General features: G+C 48.7%; 1 protein-coding gene across 2 annotated transcripts in view; it reads right to left on the reverse strand.

Annotated features, from left to right (window-relative positions):
• ITGA11 (integrin subunit alpha 11) overlaps positions 1-18847 on the reverse strand; it is a 152524-nt gene that overhangs the window by 68569 nt on the left and 65108 nt on the right. For both annotated transcript variants that reach the window (XM_019533872.1, XM_019533871.1), the window contains exons 3-7: positions 13747-13856; positions 7917-8008; positions 4121-4235; positions 1822-1949; positions 213-361 (exon numbers count right to left, since the gene is read on the reverse strand). In XM_019533872.1, coding sequence (XP_019389417.1) covers positions 213-361; positions 1822-1949; positions 4121-4235; positions 7917-8008; positions 13747-13856 — 594 coding nt within the window. The remainder of the gene's footprint in view (positions 1-212; positions 362-1821; positions 1950-4120; positions 4236-7916; positions 8009-13746; positions 13857-18847) is intronic.

An 18847-nucleotide genomic window follows, 5' to 3' on the forward strand; every position in this document is an offset into this window, starting at 1 on the left:
GGCATGTGTGTGTCAAGGTGGGATCCCCTCGCCCTGAGCATCCCTGCAGCTGGGGAATATGCCCAAAAGGTGAGGAGCCATCATTAAGGCCTTGTCTAGAAGGATCCCCTGGTGCAAGGGGCTGTCGTTTCTGTAACCGCATGTCTAGAAAGAAAGAACAAAAGGCCAGACTTGACCCTCGCAGACAGTTTAAATGCATCTCTCTGCTTTACCGAGCAAACTCGATGCCGTAGGCCGTCCTGGTCTCGGTGCCTCCTCGCTGCTCGATGTGGCTAGCGGCTTCCACCACGTCTTTGACGGATCTGTAGTCATTTAGGTGAAACTCGTGGACAACGTCTTCTCCGTACTGGACAACGCCCACCTAGGAACGAAAGGAGCTTTACATAGGACCTGCACAGGTCACAGCATAGCAGTCGCCTGAGAAAAAAAAGAGCAGTTTGACCAAGCAGGTGAAGTGTCAGCCCAAGTGCATTTGCTGGCTGCTGCATGATTTACTAGCAATGGGGGGCTTGGAGGAAGGATGAGAAGGAACAAGGACATCTGCAAGGGAAGCAGGTTTTTCTCTACTTGCACTGCGCTGAGCTCCAAGTAAAATCCCTAGCAGGCATGTTCCTACTGCGAAGATGACAGGATAGCTTCCGTTAGTGACCTGCACACATTAAAATGCATGAGGGCACTTGGCAATTTGCATATGTTTAAAGGAGTGGAATTAAACAGCTTCTGGTGGTGGCAAAGCTGAGGCTTCTTGTAGCCCCGGGCCCAGAAGAACATGCTGCAAAGCTCTCTCAACTCCGTGCAGGGAAAACCCCCGTGCCAAGGGGGTTTGGAGGGCAGGGGACAGCGAAGAGCGGCGGGAAAAGGAGGAGGCCTCGCGGTGCAGAGACAGCAGGGACAAGGGAACGCAAAGGAGGGCTTGCAATAGTATTTTTGCCAATGCTTGCGTGGAAGGTAACGATCCACTAAAAATGTGCAATGATGGATCCGGTCACAAGCTAGGTCTGCTCTGAGCTGGAAGACCTGGTGAAACAGCGGCTGAGAGTTGGATACCAAAATCTGTCCCTTCAGAGGGGATCCTCTAGACACCCCTTGCATGCAATGTGCAGGGAAGGCTCTGCATATACGTGCATTCATGAGGGTCCTTTGCTGCACGCAGTTGCAATGAAATATGGCCAAGTCCTCGCCACCTCTGCCTGCCTTTTCCCCCAGTGGCCAGTGACAATACGAACCCAGCATTGATGATACGCTCCCCACGCACAGCCCTCGGCAGTGGCAGCTCATAGCAAAGGACGAGGGCAGGACCGGGTTTGGCTGAGAGCTGAGATGTGCGGGCCATGCACCTGCAGGGTTCAGCAGTTTCCCTGGTCCCGGATAGAAGCCCCTTCTGCCCCCTTCTCCCCTGCTTTTCCTGCCGTCTCAGTCATGCACTTGGGCACAAACCATGCACTGGGGCTTTTGCAAGGCCCAAGGGAGCTGATAAGAAAATGAGGAATTGCTCTTCTCTGCTGCAAAAAACACATCTCCAGAGAGCAGGACTTCTTAAATGCCGCATGACTGAACTCTCCATCCTCCGCCCTCGCCTGCTGTCAGTGTGTGGGTTGCTCCTTTCTCCATTGCTCATTTAAGAGCATTAATGGGAACATTATTTCCATAGGTTTGGCTTTAACTTCTATACACTGAAGGTTTGTTTTGATAAAGCACTTTGCCAAACTACAGTACTCTGGCAAAAGAAGGGCCCCTGCTACTCCTAAATAGGCCAGGGAAACGTGTATCATGAGGAACAAGATACATGCACATGCACCGGCTCATCACAGGGGTGCTTACTTGTATCTGTCCAGGGCCAATGTAGAATTTTTTCAAGATGTTTATCAGGAAATGCTGGACTTCAACCCAAGGATATATGCTGTTTGATCCATCCAGAACGATGATTATGTCCATGTACGTTTGGCACCCTGTGAAAAATATCCAGAAAGACCTTGGCAACCATTGTTAAGTTGAAATTTATGGCTATGTTCCTGGCAGTCAGAGACTTACTCTTACTGCTTGTTTGAAAAGTCTTATTTCAGTTAAAAACCTTCAGGTTGGATTCACTTCAGCATGATAGAGGACTTGCACCCCCATTCATTATCAGCTTGACCAGGACAAAAGGCTGAGGAACTTCTGGAGAATGAAACTCAGCAGCCTCAGCTTTCTGCTTCAAATCTGTTTGCATATACAACTTCAAAGCAACTGAGCCACTGGGGCCAGATTTTTGGTATCATTACTCAACACTTTGCTCTTGATTTGAGTGAAGCAATTCGCAGATGCTCAGTTCAGTGAAATACTTAAGCAGATGCTTAATTTCAGTGTGCCCAAATGCCTCCCTGAAGTCCCTGGCAGAGGGAGGTGGTGCTCACCCGGCAAGCACGGCAGCATCTGAGCCTTGGAAGCTCCTGGGGGCAGAGACCTTGTGTTCCTCTGCATTGAATGCTTCACTCAGCCTATCGACAGAGCTCAGTTCATAGATTCAGAGATGTTTGGGTCAGAAAGGACCTCAGTAGACCATAGAATTGGCCCCCTGCCCTGGGCAGGAAAGACCACTGGGGTCAGATGATCCCAGCCAGGTGCTTGTCCAGTCTCTTCTTGAAGACCCCCGGGGTAGGGGACAGCACCCCCTCCCTTGGAGCCCCTTCCAGATTCTGGCCACCCTTACCATAAAGAAGTTAACAATACAGGGTTGGTATTTCCTTAGAACAGACTCCCACTGAAGCCTCAATAAAGGCTGAGACTAATATATATATATTATACACACACACACTTCTCCAACCACATATATATTCTTATATATATATGGTTGGGGGGACTATACATACACAAACACACACACACACACACATATATACTTTATATATATACACACATATATACATATATACACACACACATATATACACACACACATATATATAGATAGACAGCTAGATCGATAGATCAGTAGATAGATATAGCTAAAAGCATAGATATAGTTGGAGATAGATGTGTGTGTATGTAGATATAGATCTATCTATTGATCTATCTATATTTGAAGGATTTAGAAAATGGCTTGTTTCAAAGATGAAACGGGACAGGTTAGTGCGGTATAGCTTTCTTTTGTGCCCTCTTATTCTGCAGCGTGGTTTGGATTACTGGTTGGAGGGGCAGAAGTAGGGGGGGTCCTACCATGGACCATGTCACATTTATTGGTTATGTGATCCTAGCCAAAGGACCCAACAAACTCAGAAATCATGGGCAGTGAGCTTGAGCAGTTTCTCATTAGACACTTTGGATGGGAGGATACCCTTTCTTTCGTTTCATGCTGTACCGTAAAATGATGCTGGGTAACCTTTCTGCCAAGGTATTGGTGAATTTACAGCTCTCAAGAAGGTGGCTGCAGCAATCTTGGATGGACAAAAATTTGCAATGGCATCAGGACAGCAATGGGAGACCTCCACCCCACTGTCTACAGAGTTATATTGTGAGGGAAAGTCAAAATAGACAAATTGCTAATGGGCTCTGCACGTTTTCCTCCCTGTCACCCCAAAATGGAGGTTTCTATAGAATAAGACCCATCATCTATAGATCTAGACACTGAATTAAGTGGCTTGATCCTTCGCAGGTGCTAAAGGCACAGATTTCTTACAATAATCACGATGGATTCAAAGCACATAAGACAATCAGAGTACTGATTCGATGCCTAAATACGGGATCAGAGATCTAATTTTAGGAACCTAGGTCTGAAAACGCTGGCCAAAATTTTTCAGGTTTAGGAATTCACTTTGTTTTGAGTGGCCAATGCCTGCATTCCTTCCTTATTTTGCCTTCCTCCTATGCTGGATACTTTTATTTCTGTTTTTTTGGAAGAATGAAGTATTTTGTCTTCCCAACGTGTCACTCAGAAGGAAAATGTGTACCAGATGTCTGTGCGTCTATTCCCCTTTGAACCACTTTTGTGGAATAATTTCCTTTGCTATCTCACCGCCTCCTAAAAATACTGACATGGCTTTGTTTTCTCACTGGTACGTGAAGCGATTAAGGAACAAAAAATCTATTTAACTTCAAAAGCAGGGTTTGACTTAGAGGCTACATAACAGATCGCGTCTCGTACTCTGGAGAGCGGGAGCGACGGTCTTGGAGAATCTGAAGTTGGAGTTCACCCTGGAGCACATTCCTGTGGTGTAGTAAGAGCTTCCACACTCGTGGGACCAGAGAGGGCTGCACGCCTACAAAGAAATCAGGAAAAACAAAGCATCAGAGAGGGATTTAAATCTGTCCCTTTGGAGACCATTGCCTTGCAGGCTAGAAAGACCAAGGAGGAATGAGTGCAGTGCCTCTATGCTTGACTCAGGAGCTATTCTGGCCAAGCACCTCTGATGGATTGTAGACAAGGAGGGCTGGAAGGGACCTCAGGAGGTCACAGCTAGTCCAACCCTGTGGCAAAGCAGGACCGCCCCAACTACATCATCCCAGCCAAGGCTTTGTCTAGATGGGGCTTAAAAACCTCCAAGGATGGAGACTTCCCCACCTCTCTGGGTGACCCATTCCAGTGCTCTGCTGTCCTCCTCATGAGAAAGTTTTTCCTATACTATCTCAGTCTATGCAGAAAAGCACGCCCCAAATCATGCCGCGGTGAGATTGCATCCGCTGAGGATTAGGTGGGTAAGCAGAGGCACTTGCTGGGGCTGGTCCAGGCCTGGAAGATGGTGCAGAAAGTAAAAATGAGGGGGGGATGACCTCAGTGAGGAAGAAACCAGGATTTTCCTGTTTCCTAGATGCTTGTGGGTTGACCAACTCCTTGGTTCACTTTTAGGTGTCACTGTACCCTTCCTCAGGCCTGAGGAAGGGTATGGTAACACCCAAAAGCTTGCGTGTGTCCATCCCAACAATGCACTTGGCCCAATAAAAGATATCGCCCACAAGAATTGATGCCTCTAAGCATATTTCCTGGACCATCATCTCAGCCCTACTGAGTAAGGAGGTGATCCCGAGTCTTTTTTCCAAATGCAAAATCCCGGGAGGGTGGATCGGTTGTGGGGTCCGCCCAGGCAGCTGCAACTTCCTTGCCCCTGGCAAGGGGTCAGAGCTGGAATACCCTAGTATCCTGCCCCAATATTTTATGCTGCAGAGCAGCTTCCTTCCAGGCTTCAGCCGGGGCTTAGAAAAATTCTCATCCTGTTGCATAAAGATCTAGATTTGTATGCATTGGCAGGCACAGCAGACGGGGCCAAGATAGCAGCCTGCCAAGAGCCAGTAGTGGCGGTATCAGAACGGCAGGAATGCGGGGACCCGATCTCCATGCTCCGTTTCTCACGAACCCGTGACATCATTTAGCACTAGGGACATGCAACTGCTTAGGACTGACTACCCCCAACCCATCATCCTGCTGGCACAATGCATGCTGGGATAGGTGAGCTGCTCAGGCAGTTGCACCCCACCACTTTTCTGCGAAAGAGAAAGGGGGGCTGAATTTTCACCCATCTGCAAGCTGTTTGTTCACTAGCTGCGCTCAGAAAAGTGCCTGTAGGAGTTCAGGTTGTGCTTGGCCATAGTCATGCTAAGGCAGAGTAAGCTACGGTGCCGAAAAGCAGTATGGGAGAAAGAGGCCTCCGGACTGTTGGATGACCCAGTAAGAAAGAATACATATAAATGCACTAACGAGCAAAAGGACATTGCAGGGAGGATGAAAACAGCAGCTACCAATGTAAAAGTTCAGCCTCACTAATGAAGGTGCAGGTGCTTGGACTTGGGAAACAGAACAAATGAAAATGAATGACTTGACAGAGACATAAGAGTGGGCACAAGGTGCGGGGAAGTATGCAGGTATAAATATAGGAGTTGGAAGACCTGTTTCTTGTAGAGGAGCATGAATAATCCATGGCGTCTCTAGCTGTCAAGGGCAAGCTTCACTAAGCTGGACAGACCAATTACTGTGCAGCCCAACAAGAAGCAACCTTCCTGAGCTTTGCTACTGAACACGTTATTTAATTTAATGAGGATTAAACCCCGTGACGTGTACAGGCACCCATATTTCAGTTGCATTTCTTGCATTGCCCTCAGGCTGTGGAAAGTGGCTTGTTAGTGCCGGCCTCCCAGAACGTACAGACTTCAGCAGCCTGTGTATCAAAAGCAACAGCAACAAGATATCATCCGAGAAAACACTTTGCACATCTCAGAACAACACGGGAGTGCCAGCATGTGCTGTTGCATGCTTCCCAGTTTGCACACGCAGTCTCACACGTGTGTCAGGTGGGTTTCCGGCCACTTCATTGAATCGTGGAGAAGTCGGTTTGGATGGGACCTCCAGAGATTGTCTAATAGTGCTGCGTGAAATTCGCCACCAGTTTTGTTTTGATGCTGTTTCGACCAGCTTCAAGGCCAAAACAGCACAATCAAAATGAAACAGATAAGGTCAAAACAGCCTCAAAACGAAATGAGGCAAGTTGAAACGTTTCGCCGTTTCGATGGTGTTTTGACGTTTTGCCCATACGCTATAATGGGGAAGGAGCAAACAACCGATAACTTTTGTAATTTCTGGCCAGATTTGGCTAAAACTTGTTGAAATAGTAGCCCCTTCTGAGGGAATAAAGTGTACCAAGTTTCAAGAAGATTGGTGCAGGTGGTTAGGAGAACCCGCACCCCAAAATCTTGGGAGCCAAACTTGTGTCATGTGTACGTGTTAAGCTACAGGGGGGTTAAAACTGCAGGGGTGGTAGCCCCTGCTGAGGCCACAGAGCCTGCCATGTTTCAAGGAGAGCTTTAGCTGCAGTCCCCCCAAACCCCTGCACTTATCTCCTTGAAACTTGGCAGGCTTTGTGGCCTCACCAGGGGCCCCCACTCTGCAGTTTTTACCCCCCTGTGGTGTAACACACACGTGACATGAGCTTTGCTTTCAAGAATTTGGGGTGCAGTTTCTCTGAATCCCCTGCACCTATCTTCCTGAAACTTGGCAGGCTTTGTGGCCTCAGTAGGGGCTACCATCCCTGCAGTATTGACCCTGCTGAGGCTTAACATGTACACGTGACATGAATTTTGCTTTCAAGTTTTTGGGGTCCAGGTTTCCCAAACTCCCTACACCTATCTTCTTGAAACTTAGCAGGCTTTGTGGCCTCATCAGGGGCTAGTAAACCTGCAGTTTTGACCTCACTGTGGCTTAATACGTACGTGTGACATGAGTTTTGCTCTCAAGATTTTGGGGTGCATTTTCTCTGAACCCCCTGCACCTATCTTCTTGAAACTTGGCACACTTTATTCCCTCAGAAGGGGCTACCATTTCTGCAAGTTTCATCCAAATCTGTCAGAAATGACAAAGTTATAGACTGTTTTGACCTTCCCCATTATATCCTATGGGCGAAATGTCGAAACAGGGTCGAAATGGGAAAATGTTTCAATGGAACGAAATGAAACAGCTGTTTTGACTTGAAACAGAAGTTGAAATGAAACACTGTTCTGTTGAAATGTTGCAACACTTGTCAAAATGGCACGTTTCCGCTTCACGCAGCCCTACCGTGCATGGCGATGCCCCCACCTGAGGCAGGACCACCCCACTGAAAGGTGATCCCTTGTTCAGAGTGCCATGTCTTGCCCAGATGAAACCTGTCATGCAGGGGCCTGTGGCTGAAAGTCTGGCTCATGGTGCCAGCAGAATGTGCATCTGAAAGATTAATGGGCTTCAAAAACATGGTCTGGAGACTCTGCCACCTTGGAAAGAGTTTGATGACAGAGACCATGCACCTATGGAGACTCACACCCACCCTCAGAGCTAAACAAACCATGCACATGGTTTCTTTTATGAATTAAACAGACAGGGCAATAGCCTGAGGGCTGTCATTGCTGAGATCTTGGGGAGAGATTCAATATAAGACCCCCCACCCCTGAGTTTCTAGGTGAGATATCTTGTTCCTTACCAGAAAGCTGTTGTCCTTGGGGTTTGTGGTCAGGCTCAAGCCAAGGCGCATGTTGTCCTTGCGCTCCGACACGTTGGAAAGCGTGACTCTTCCTTGGGAAGAAATGTCAGAGTGAGGGACCCAGCCCACAGCCTCACCCAGCACTTTGCCCTTGCAAGGGTCTGCTCTGCAAGCCATGAGGGCTCGTCAGCAGCCCAGTGCAAAGAAGGAACTGCTGTGTTTCCACTGAGATTGACCCCAGGGGTGCAATGCAAACACAGCTGAAGGGCTGCAAGGCTTCATCTGCCCGACAAATACAATCTCATCCAACATGAGCCCTGGGTGGCCAGAGCTGGCAAGGAGGAAACAACTGCCTGCTAGGGAATGAACCAAGCAGATCTACAGGGAAAGCTCAGGACCAGCCCGGCAGCTCCTTTGCTACTGTCAGCATGGGCAGGACATATTGCTGCTGATGTGTACTTGCACACGTATCCCATTCCTTGAAAGCCGGGGATGGCACACAGTGCAATCTTTTAATTATGTTAATGCTAATAATTAACAATCTTTTACAATCTTTAACAATGATGTTAATGCTTAATGCTAATGGGGGGGGGGGGGAATAAATGAGCTTTAATCCCTTCATCCCGCCCCCAGTCTCTGGTTAAGGAGGGAGCACAAAAACTAACTCAAAAACCTGTGGGGCATTTTGGCAATTTTCATGTCACACATGACAATGGTTTAACGTCTCCCAGTTACAGAATCAGCCCTTCGCTAGAACGTGCGTTTGAGCCAAGACAGCTCGACAAGGGATTTGGAGTAGATTCAGATCATCCCATCAGTTTGTCACCGCTGCAAAACGTGATGCCCCAAGGCAGGCGTCAAGGAAGAAACTGAGCACTTGCAGGTAAGAGCCTTTCCATCTTGCACCTCCTAACAGCCGTCCTCAACGCCTGCAGCATTTTAAAGAGAGAGGAGCACAAGCCGCTGTCCCCAAACCCAACCTGAGAGTCCAGAGCAGAACTGACCATCACTGATCAGATAGGAAGCCTGTAAAATAACCCTTATCCTTAAACACCTGGATTTTGTGAAAGCTTCTACTTGCTCTGAATTCAGATGTACTGTTCTGGGGCCAGGCACATCTCTAATTTGGACGTTATTTTCCATTTGAACTGAAATTGCATTTGTTCGCAACCAGTTGCTATGTAGAAACACAATAGTTTGGATCTTGGAGACTGCTCCCCCCTCCTCCTAATACAGGCAGTGCAGTGGGGAAGGGGGGCTAAAGCCATTTTTTGTGCCTCCCTGAAGCAGGTACCACTGGGATGGTAGTGAGATCCAGTTTAGAGCAGCCCTGGGGCTGCTCTACTGTGGTGCTTGATGACAGCCCCTAACACCTTATTTCCAAGCTGGGGATCAGCCTGGATTATACTCAGACAGCAGCATGTGTTGGCTCTGAGCTAGCTGGCTTGGGCACAAAGAGCGGGTGAAGCCAGAGCACCATGTATTAGCCTGCCGACAACCACGGGCACACACCTGGGGGGCTGGTCCATGCTTTTGTGTCCTCACTCATATTGCTCCCTGGATGAGAGCCGGCATGGGTATGCCTTCAGGTGCTGACTGCAGAATAGTCCTAGCCATAGCAGCTCCTAGTCCTCTCCTGCTCTAACTGCTCACAGCCCGTTCATTTATGAAGTTACGGTGCCATGCTGGCTCACGGGACACCCCGTGACAAGCGCAGCCCTGCCGGAAACACTCAGGCACTTCAGACCCCATGGAGAACCAGGGAATGGGGTTGAGCACCGGGGGAAGGATCAGTCCTGGAAGAGGGGAAGGGGAAGGGGAGAGGTGAGGGAGGGGAGAAATTATCTGCCCCTGGAAATCAATCCCGGATCTCCCTATGTGGCCACCTGCATGGAGGGGTCCTCTGGGCAGCTCAGCAGACCTCAGGTGTCCTCTCTTAACAGCAGCGCCTCTCACACGTCCCCCTTCCACCACCCAGTGAGGAAGGAGAGGTCAGCAGCTCCCACCTCTTTTCTCTATCCTGATTTAAACTCATCCTGCAGGGCTGAAGCACTTGAAAGTGGACCCAAGCATCATCCTGATGACAAAAGGCTCATAGATTTGTAGGGGTTAAGCCCCAAAGGGACCCGAGACCTTCTCCTTAGACTTCCTGTGCCCCCAAACAGCACCAGCTGCTTCTGTGGGAGGCCCGGAAACCTGGGTCCGTGAGATGCAAGTCCTCCGGGACGGCATCCGGCCTCGATCGGAGGACGCCCTGCAGCGGAGACCCCCCCACCCCTCTGGATAGCTGGTACCAGTGGTGCCTCTTTGCCCGACTGAATTCACCCAGCCTGCAGCTCCCCATCAGCAGTTTCTGACTTCGTTGGCCGGATTGAAAAACCATTTTTGCCCTTGTGCCCAGGAAGCCATTTCCCCCGTCGTCTCCGAAGCTTCGTTTCGGTGGATCAAGCGCACGAGGTCTCTCGCTGTGCACCTTTTTCTCCAGGCCTGGAGATATTCACCTCCGGGCTGCACCTGCCACTCCGCGGGTCAGGCCTGTACTCCTTGTCCGGGGTGAACAACTCCGCACGTGGCTGCGTTAGTGCACAGGTTGTTCCAATGGGCCTCGGCTTACCAAATGGCACAGATCAGCACTTCATCGCTTCTACTGCATATCTATTAGTTGGCTAAAAGAGGCTCAGTCGACACGCCTGGACCTTCAAGATATCATCACAAAACATTATTGTCCTCAGACAGAGGTCCAACCTGCTGGAAACTTCCAGGCATAATTTGTTTTTAAGGGGAAAGTGGGATTTGAGCCAAATTAAAAATGTTCACAGGCATGTTCCTATTACTTTGAAAACAACCGTGATTTTTCTTGGACAATAACACCCCTGCCACATGGCATATTTTTGGTCACCCTCCCCCCCCCCCCACTTTTTTTGTTTAATTTCTGATATGTTTCAACCCCAAACCACTTTGGTTGCTGAAGACAGATTTGTGGGGTTTGGGAGTTTCTGAGAAGTTGAAGTTTTCTGCTCAGCTCTGGAAAGAAAGTCAGGACTGTTTGCATTCCTAAGCTCAGAACTGGGGTGGCAAATCCCGTAACTGCTCCATTATCAAAAATCACAGCCTTCACCTCAACGCCTTTCCATGCTGCCGGGAAAGTCTCCCGCTTGCTGTGTGCTTAGCGTATCGTAGCAGAGATGTCGCCGCACCGGGTAACCAGCAGTTGAAATGTTTCCTCCGAGCTCCCAAGATCCCGGTGTGACATCAGGATGGCTGAGGTCAGGCTGCGTGAGTCACTCAGTCTCTTGTCAGTCTTGGCGAGCAGGAGAGGAAAGGGCTTTGGGAATGAGTCCTCTGAGTTGCTTGGGAAGCAGGGAGAAGAGCTGGCCAAGTTGTGTCTAACCCCACATGACCCCGGGTATCCAGGGACTGTATTTTGCATGCATCCATCAGGGCAAATGTTGCTCTATAAGATCATTAGAGCTGGGAAATGCTGGCTGAGGTCCATGCATTTTTTACTGTATCTAAGCAAAACTGTTGCTAGCTCAATGCTTAGCTAATGCTCTTCTGGTCTCAACTTCTGCTAATTGATAAGGTTTGGGAGACAAGGAAGCTTGAGGGCGGTTTGCATTGATCCCACTCCTCCTAGCTGTCATGCTGGGCCACTTGCCCTTGCAGTGACATGGTGAAACCCCTGGGCTTTTTGTTCGTGTTGCTAAGACCACTATAAAATCCTAGTGCGGTGGGAAAAGGCTGACGATGCTTTTGGTCTTGGACCGTTCCAGCTGCCCATTCCCCGGATCAGTGCAGCTGATTGTGCAGCGTTTCCCCTTTCTCTATGGGGGAAAAGTGCAAGCATCCTATCGCGGGGGTCCTGCGCCTCCCTGGCGGGGTATGGGGAACTCTCACCTCAGAGCTGTTTCGGGTGCCCAACGGGGCTGGAGGTTGCAAGACACAAAAACCAAATGCCTCCATTTCTGCTGAAGTTGAAGTAGTCTGTACGGCCTTTCCCCTTGGGGATGGGAAAGCAGATGCCATGAGGCTGAAGCTGCCTGGAGACAGGGACTAGCAGGGTCTTTAAATACTGTGGGCAAAACCCCCTGCTGCAGGAGAGCCTGCGGTGGAGCAGGCGCGTCTGGGAGATGCTGCACTAAGACATGCAAACACAGGACATCAGACTGGCTCAAGTCTGGGCTCCAGCCAGTCCATCCCCCCCAGGGCCAGCGTGGGGGCAAGGTGACTGAATGGGCACCTCAGCCAGAGTCATGTCCTGAAGTAAGAGGGGCCAGATTCCTGCATGCCTGCTCCCCAAACTCAGCCTTTTAGGCTCTGGTGTGAACAGCTGGAGGTACATTCCTAATCCAGACCTTTGCCCTCAGCACTTTCCTGCAGCAGCGAGTTCCACTGGTTAACAGGGGTTTCATGTAATCAGATTTATATTTGCCACATTGCAGTTCCACCAAAACCTGCTGTTTTGCCCCTGGAACAGGGATGCTCCCAAGACCCAGGGACAGCGCCCAGGGCGCCAGGGCCTGCCTGTGCTTCTGCTCTGTCTCCGGGTCATGGAGAGAGGCCTTAGCAGCTTTGCCCCATGCTCCCGGGGGGGCAGGAGGGCTGCGCTGTGCTGTACCTCCCTGCTCCTGCAGCCCTAGTCCTGGCTGCCCTGCTCAAGGATCCCAAGTCTAGAAAAGGGCACCGTGGGGTACAGGACGGGGGGCAGAAACTTAACTGGAGCAGTGAGGCTCTCTTGGCACATACTGGCTCCCCTCCGTGTGTGCAGCCCCTCTGTTTTGAGCACAAATGCCCCTGCCTGCGTTACGGGTAATGGCTCGTGTTACTGAATCTCGAATCTGATTTTTGCCCCACACCTCAGCTTCAGCGAGGAAAACACACCAGGTGCTTTCACTTATTTCCCGGGCACTTTCCTCTTCTGCAATGTTTAGGTTGGAGGAAGACGGTTTCAACCCCCACCCCTGCAACAGCCCTGCAATGGGGGCAAGCGTAGGCCATTCACCCCATCTCCCCTCTGGTTTGCGTTTTGTGGAACAAGAAGCTAAATTTAAGGTTAAAAACGAACTGGCCCCAGCTCTTTCAGCTGCCTTCAGTTTGGATTTAGGTCACAGCAGAGAATCAGCCCCAGAGTAACGTTATCTCATGATCTTTGGGGCGTTTCTCACAGCCGTCCCCAGAAGTGGTGTCAGAGTAGGCAGGCGGTGCCATAGGGCGCTTGCACACACTGTGCACTGTCAAGAGTGTAAAATTGTTCTGAGATGTCCTCTAATGCCTTTTACTAGTAATAGCACATTAACCCATTATGAGTGTTAAATGCGCTACATGCAAAATAGTAACATCAATCATCGTGGTACATTGGGAGAGTGAAATAAATCTAGAGAATATCTTCAGCTGGAAAAAGCTGATAGTGTGTAGAAGCACCCGTAGACTGCCCAGGGAGGTGGTGGACTCACCCTCCCCGGAGGCTTTCAAGAGGAGGTTTGGACAGGTTTGATTTAGGAGCAGCATCCTGCATTGGTGCTAGGGCTTGGAGCAGATGGCCCTGGAGGTCCCTTGCTATCCCATGATGCTGTGTGTCTACGTGACTAGAGCAGAACCTCAGCTTCCACTCTGGAACAAAAGATAGTCTCTCTGTCTCGTGGCTGCAGAGACAATCTCAAAGGTGGGACCTGAGTGCATGGGGAAAGCCTGCAAAGCCACAAAATAATACAAAAGAACCCCCTATGCATCCATATTTTCTAAATCTTGTGCTTTTAACACAGCCCTGTGATCTGTATAGGGCTCTACTCCCAACCCGCGGGCCTTGCAAAGCTAGCAGGAGGGCTCGTACCTAGGTTCAGCTTGGTGCAGTTGCTTTTGGTGTCGCCGTTCACCGGGCACTTGTAGACGTCTCCAGTCTTCTGCTGCCCATTGGTTTCGTAGGGAGCTCCCACCACCAGCCTGGACAAAAGAAGGGTCTGTCAATATGTGGGAGGCTCCTTGCAAAGCACATTTCATCACAAGCACGAGAACTGCCGCATCAAAGGCGCTCTCAGGAATGGACTGAATTCTCCTTCCTGCAAGTGCCAGAAAAAATAAAATACAGTGCTAACAAATGCATTTAGTCGGAAAAGAACCACACGCAGCATTTCTCTTCGTAGGAGCTCCCCCTAAGCCTTGCATGACTAAAGCTGGGCTGAAAACACTTCAATCACAATTGCTATGCAGAAGAATGCCTTGGCGGACACATCCGACATTCCCCAACGACCCCCGGAGCATGCAGCAATACATCCTTTCCCTCTGAAAGGAAGCCAGCATGTATATATACAATGAGGCTGCAATTTCAACATGCCGAAAGGTTACGGGATTTTCAGTGGGAAGTGGGTGCTGAGTCTTGTCGGCAGCTTTTGCAAACAGCCTCAGCTTCACAAACAGGGAGAGAGAGAGAACAAGAGAGCTGTAAATGACCAATCTTGGCTCCTTTCTCCCATCCTTTTCTTCTTGCTACAATAGGTGTCTTCACAAGTCTCTGCTCTTCATGGTCAGATGGGAATTCTTGTGCGGTTCCTGAGATCCTACCACAGTTTGTTCTTCAAGGACCTAAATAAGTTGGAAACACCTGGTGGGGGTGTGTGTGGGAGGGGGAAATCACTCGAAAGCACTTCCCACATGGTTGTGACGTGTCCAAGGAAGTTTCCTCAGCTAATACTTCTGCAGAAAGCCGAGCATCCTCTGCACCTAGTCAAAAGCAAGAAGCAAAACATCTATTTTACTTAACCTCTTCCCAGCTACAGGAAACAATGATACAGGGCTAACTTTTCACAATCAAGAGCTTTCCCGTGACTCAGGAGAAGATGCAGGAGTAAACCCAAGACAGATCTGGGACTTAAATGAAATCATTGCCAAGGAGCTACAGGCCACTGGGTAGACCAGACACCACCCTTTTCTCATCAGGCGCACCCCCACTCCTTGCTGCAACAGCGCAGAGCGAGATGTGGGACAAGAGCTCTGCGCTGGAAGATTGTTCTCCTCTCGGGGCGATCCTCTCTGAATGGGGTAGGCTGGCTTGGACAAGAAGTTTCACCAGCATGGGACAGCAGCAGCACAGGAGAGCCGCTAGCCACACACATCTAGACCACGGAGATTTCTTTTGCTGCTATATGCAATGCAAGGCCCACATGTTCTCTCCAATTTTGAATATGAAGCATTGCTTTCAGCTACTCCAGTTAAGTAGAGACCTGGCTCTCATTATTGCCCCTCCCAGGGTCCTGTTACATGCGGGAGCCCTGGCTAATAAAACTCACAGCAATTGTATACTCACTGGTGTCCACATATGAAGCAAGTCGTGGTGAGCACTGGCTGTTGGTGAACACACCATGTGCTGGGGTGGACTCAGGGGGAGGTCTCCTGAGGTGCCTGCTTTGCCCCAAATGGATCAAGAGCAGCTTTCTCACCCAAAGAAGGGTTAAGCCATATCCCATAGCTGTCCCTACCACTCCAGTGCCATTGCCTGTGACCAGTGCTAAACCACCTGGCTTGCAGCGGGGCCTTCACTGAAAATCCAACACCTGCCTCCCTGAAGTCCAAGGGAAACATCCGCGAGACAGACACATGCGATCCTGCCAGAAGGCATCTGCCCATACAGCAGGAAGACCCATGACCTCTGGCATGTTCCCACCTAGCAGCCTGCTTGGAGAGTACCCATCCTAGCAAAGAACAGTGCAAATAAATGAAATAAGTTAAAAAGCAAAATAAATAAAATAAAAATAATATAAATAAATAATAATACAAATAAAATTAATAAAATAATAATATAAATAAATAATATGAATAAAATACATAATAATAATAATATTCAAAAATAATGCAAAAAAAAGAAACACAACAAAATAAAATAAAAAATTCCCACGAAATAATGTTTTTCCTGGGAAAAAATGTTGCAAATGAATTGAAACACTTCCTTTGGCCCGTGACCATTTTTATGATTTCAAAGACATTTTGACACAAAGTCATTTGAAACCAAAGATTCAAAAATATTCAGATCCCCAAATGTCAAAACAGAATAGCCTGAGCTTATGAAAACACTTTTTTTTTTAAAAGCGAAGTTCTGTCAAAGTCGATATTTCCTGTGGGAAGTTTTGGTTTTAAGGAAACAGCATTTTCTGATGGAAAAACATTTGGCTGGAAAACACCTCACCAGTCCTACTTAATGCACATCATTTTAAAAAGGTCTCAGAGCGCTCATAGCCAAGAAGATCCCCAGGGAAGTTTTAAATATGCTCATGGCTACAAGGGCTAGACCTGGCCCCCATGTCCTTGTGGTCAGCAGTGCCAAAGGGTCATGAGATAAAGGTCTCCAGAGCTACGACCTGCCAATGCTGAGACAATCTCCCTGTTCATAGATTCATAGCAAATGAAGGTTGGAGGGACCTCAAGAGCTCACATCTAATCCGGCCCCCTGCTCCAAGCAGGACCAGCCCCAACTACATCATCCCAGGCAAGGCTTTGTCCACCCGGGTCTTAAACACCTCCAAGGATGGAGACTGCACCACCTCTCTGGGTGACCTGTCCCAGTGTTTTACTACCCTCCTGATGAGAAAGTTTTTCCTAATATCCAACCTCAACTTTCCTTGCTGCAGCTGGAGCCCATTGCTCCTTGTCCTGCCATCTGCCCCCACTGAGACCAGCCCAGCTCCAGCCTCTTTGCAGCCCCCCGGCAGGGAGGTGAAGGCTGAAATTCAATCCCCCTCGGTCTTACACAGTGTTACGAGTGTAACAATACCCTTGGTCCTCACGAGCCATGGCTGCTGTTCTTCTTCTTATTCATTTATCTTAGTATCTCCTGGGGTGGGTTCTTTCCAAGGGCATATTTCAGACCACTAGATACAAAGAGTCTAAAAAGCCTGAATTGACTGCTCAGCGATGGTACGGGGCTCTGCCATGGGATAGTAAATCTCGGCTGAAGCGGGAGACATTTGGCATCCATCACCCCAGGAATGAGAAAGCAAAGCAATTGCTCAGATGAAGAATAAATATCCTGCAGTCTTCCTGGCCACTTTTGGGGTATGTTCCAAACCCCCCACAGCATCACGGTTTCTTGCGGGCTTGACAAGCGTGGTACAAACACAGCTAATGGAAGGACTACACCGAGAGGTGTGAAGACAGGCCATTTCTTCCACGTAGGCCGAGAAACGCACCGGGCCAGCGAGAACTGATGTGTTTCAACTCCCGCTCATGATCCCAAAACAAATACGCAGTCTCAAGCACTGGCTCAAGAAATGTGGAGAGATTTGGTTTAGGAAATGGAGCCGTGGTTTTACACACTGAAGTAAGCACATGGCTACCTCCAAATCCAGAGCCACAACTGAATAGAAACGCTTTTGTTCTGCGCAGTGCTACACGACAGCTGGAAAAACAACTAGCCTCAGCACAGCTGCTTTGCGTTACATCAGGAATGATTGTCTTTTTTTTTCCCCCCTAACAACATTCGTTCTAAGGAGACATGAAACATGGTTTCTTTACAGTGAACCAGGATTGCTCAGCAAATTGAACACCCCAAAAGTTTAATTAGCATTTGAGGGTTTCAACTGAAGCATTTCTGGTTTTGCAATTTCCCTAATAAGGGGGAGAGAAGCTGGAAAAAAACAATCAGCCAGAACTAGCCTCAGTAACACAGACTAACCCAAACCAAACTTCTGAAGTTCAGCAAAGTCTGGATAACACCTACCAGCACCTGGACTCTCCGAGTACCACCAAACCTCTAGTAGCTACAGCCATAACTGGAAAGGATGCAGAGAGGAGGCGAGGGGAGGGGGAAAGAGAGGTCGAGAGAATGACTGTGGAGATGAAAGACAAAGAGAGCACGAAGACAAATGCATCACAGACACCAGCAAAACTGGGCAGGACAATAACTACTGACAGAAATTATTTGGATCACTTTGAACTTTCATCAGACCCCAAGAAATTTCCCACAAACAAAGGTCGACGTTTTCGTGTTGATTTGACTGGGCCCTGAGAAGAACCAGAACGTTATAAAAAATCCTTGGGGGTGTTTTTGTCCTCATAGGCTTGAAATAGTCTTCCGTTTCCACACCTACATATGACAAGCTCTTGTTTTAATAGCCATTTCAGTGATGAGATGAGAACGACTGCCAGAGTCTTTGGTTAACACAACTTAGTTTTGACAGGGTGCATCTACATGTGTGCATCTACTGTGCAGTAACAAATTCCTGTGCAGTACAGGCACAAGTCTACACATGCACGCCTGTACTGCACAGTAAATATGGTGACTTAGGCTGACTTGAGTGTAAATTTGATATCTGCATCATACAGGTATAAAATTTACACCCGACTAGTTACTGCACAGTAACGCATGTGTGGCTGCCTTACCGCACAGTAACACTGTGTGTGTAGGCTGACTTGGGATTAACTTTAGTCCCCAAAGCAGTCCACACATGGTGTTAATGTGCTTTAATGTCTGCACATGTGAAAGTCAGCTTATTCCCATTTACTGCGCAGTAATTTACTATGCAGTAAATTTAAGCTGGCATAAATGGTAGGCCTGTGCAAATAGGGAACTATTTGATTTGGGGTCAGATTCAGCTGATTCAGATGCCAGAACTTCAATTCGGTGAAATCGGCTCCGAAGCTTTGGAGCCGTTTTGGAGATTCGGCCATAGAATATAATGAGGAATCAATGAACTATCTATAGCTTTGTTGTTTGTTGTCTTATTTGGATGAAATGTTCAGGGGTAGTAGCCTCTGCTGGTAGCACGAAGCCTGCCAAGTTTCAAGGAGATAGATGCAGAGGTTTGGGGGAAACTCCACCTCAAACTGCTGACAGGAAAAAGCTCATGACATAGTTTCATAGTTTCCAGGGTCGGAAGGGACCTGAGCAGATCATCTAGTCCGACCCCCTGCCATGGCAGGAAAGAGTACTGGGGTCAAACGAC

This window comes from Crocodylus porosus, unplaced genomic scaffold, assembly GCF_001723895.1.
Source record: "Crocodylus porosus isolate Cpor-Errol unplaced genomic scaffold, CroPor_comp1, whole genome shotgun sequence".
Classification (NCBI taxonomy): Eukaryota; Metazoa; Chordata; order Crocodylia; family Crocodylidae; genus Crocodylus; species Crocodylus porosus.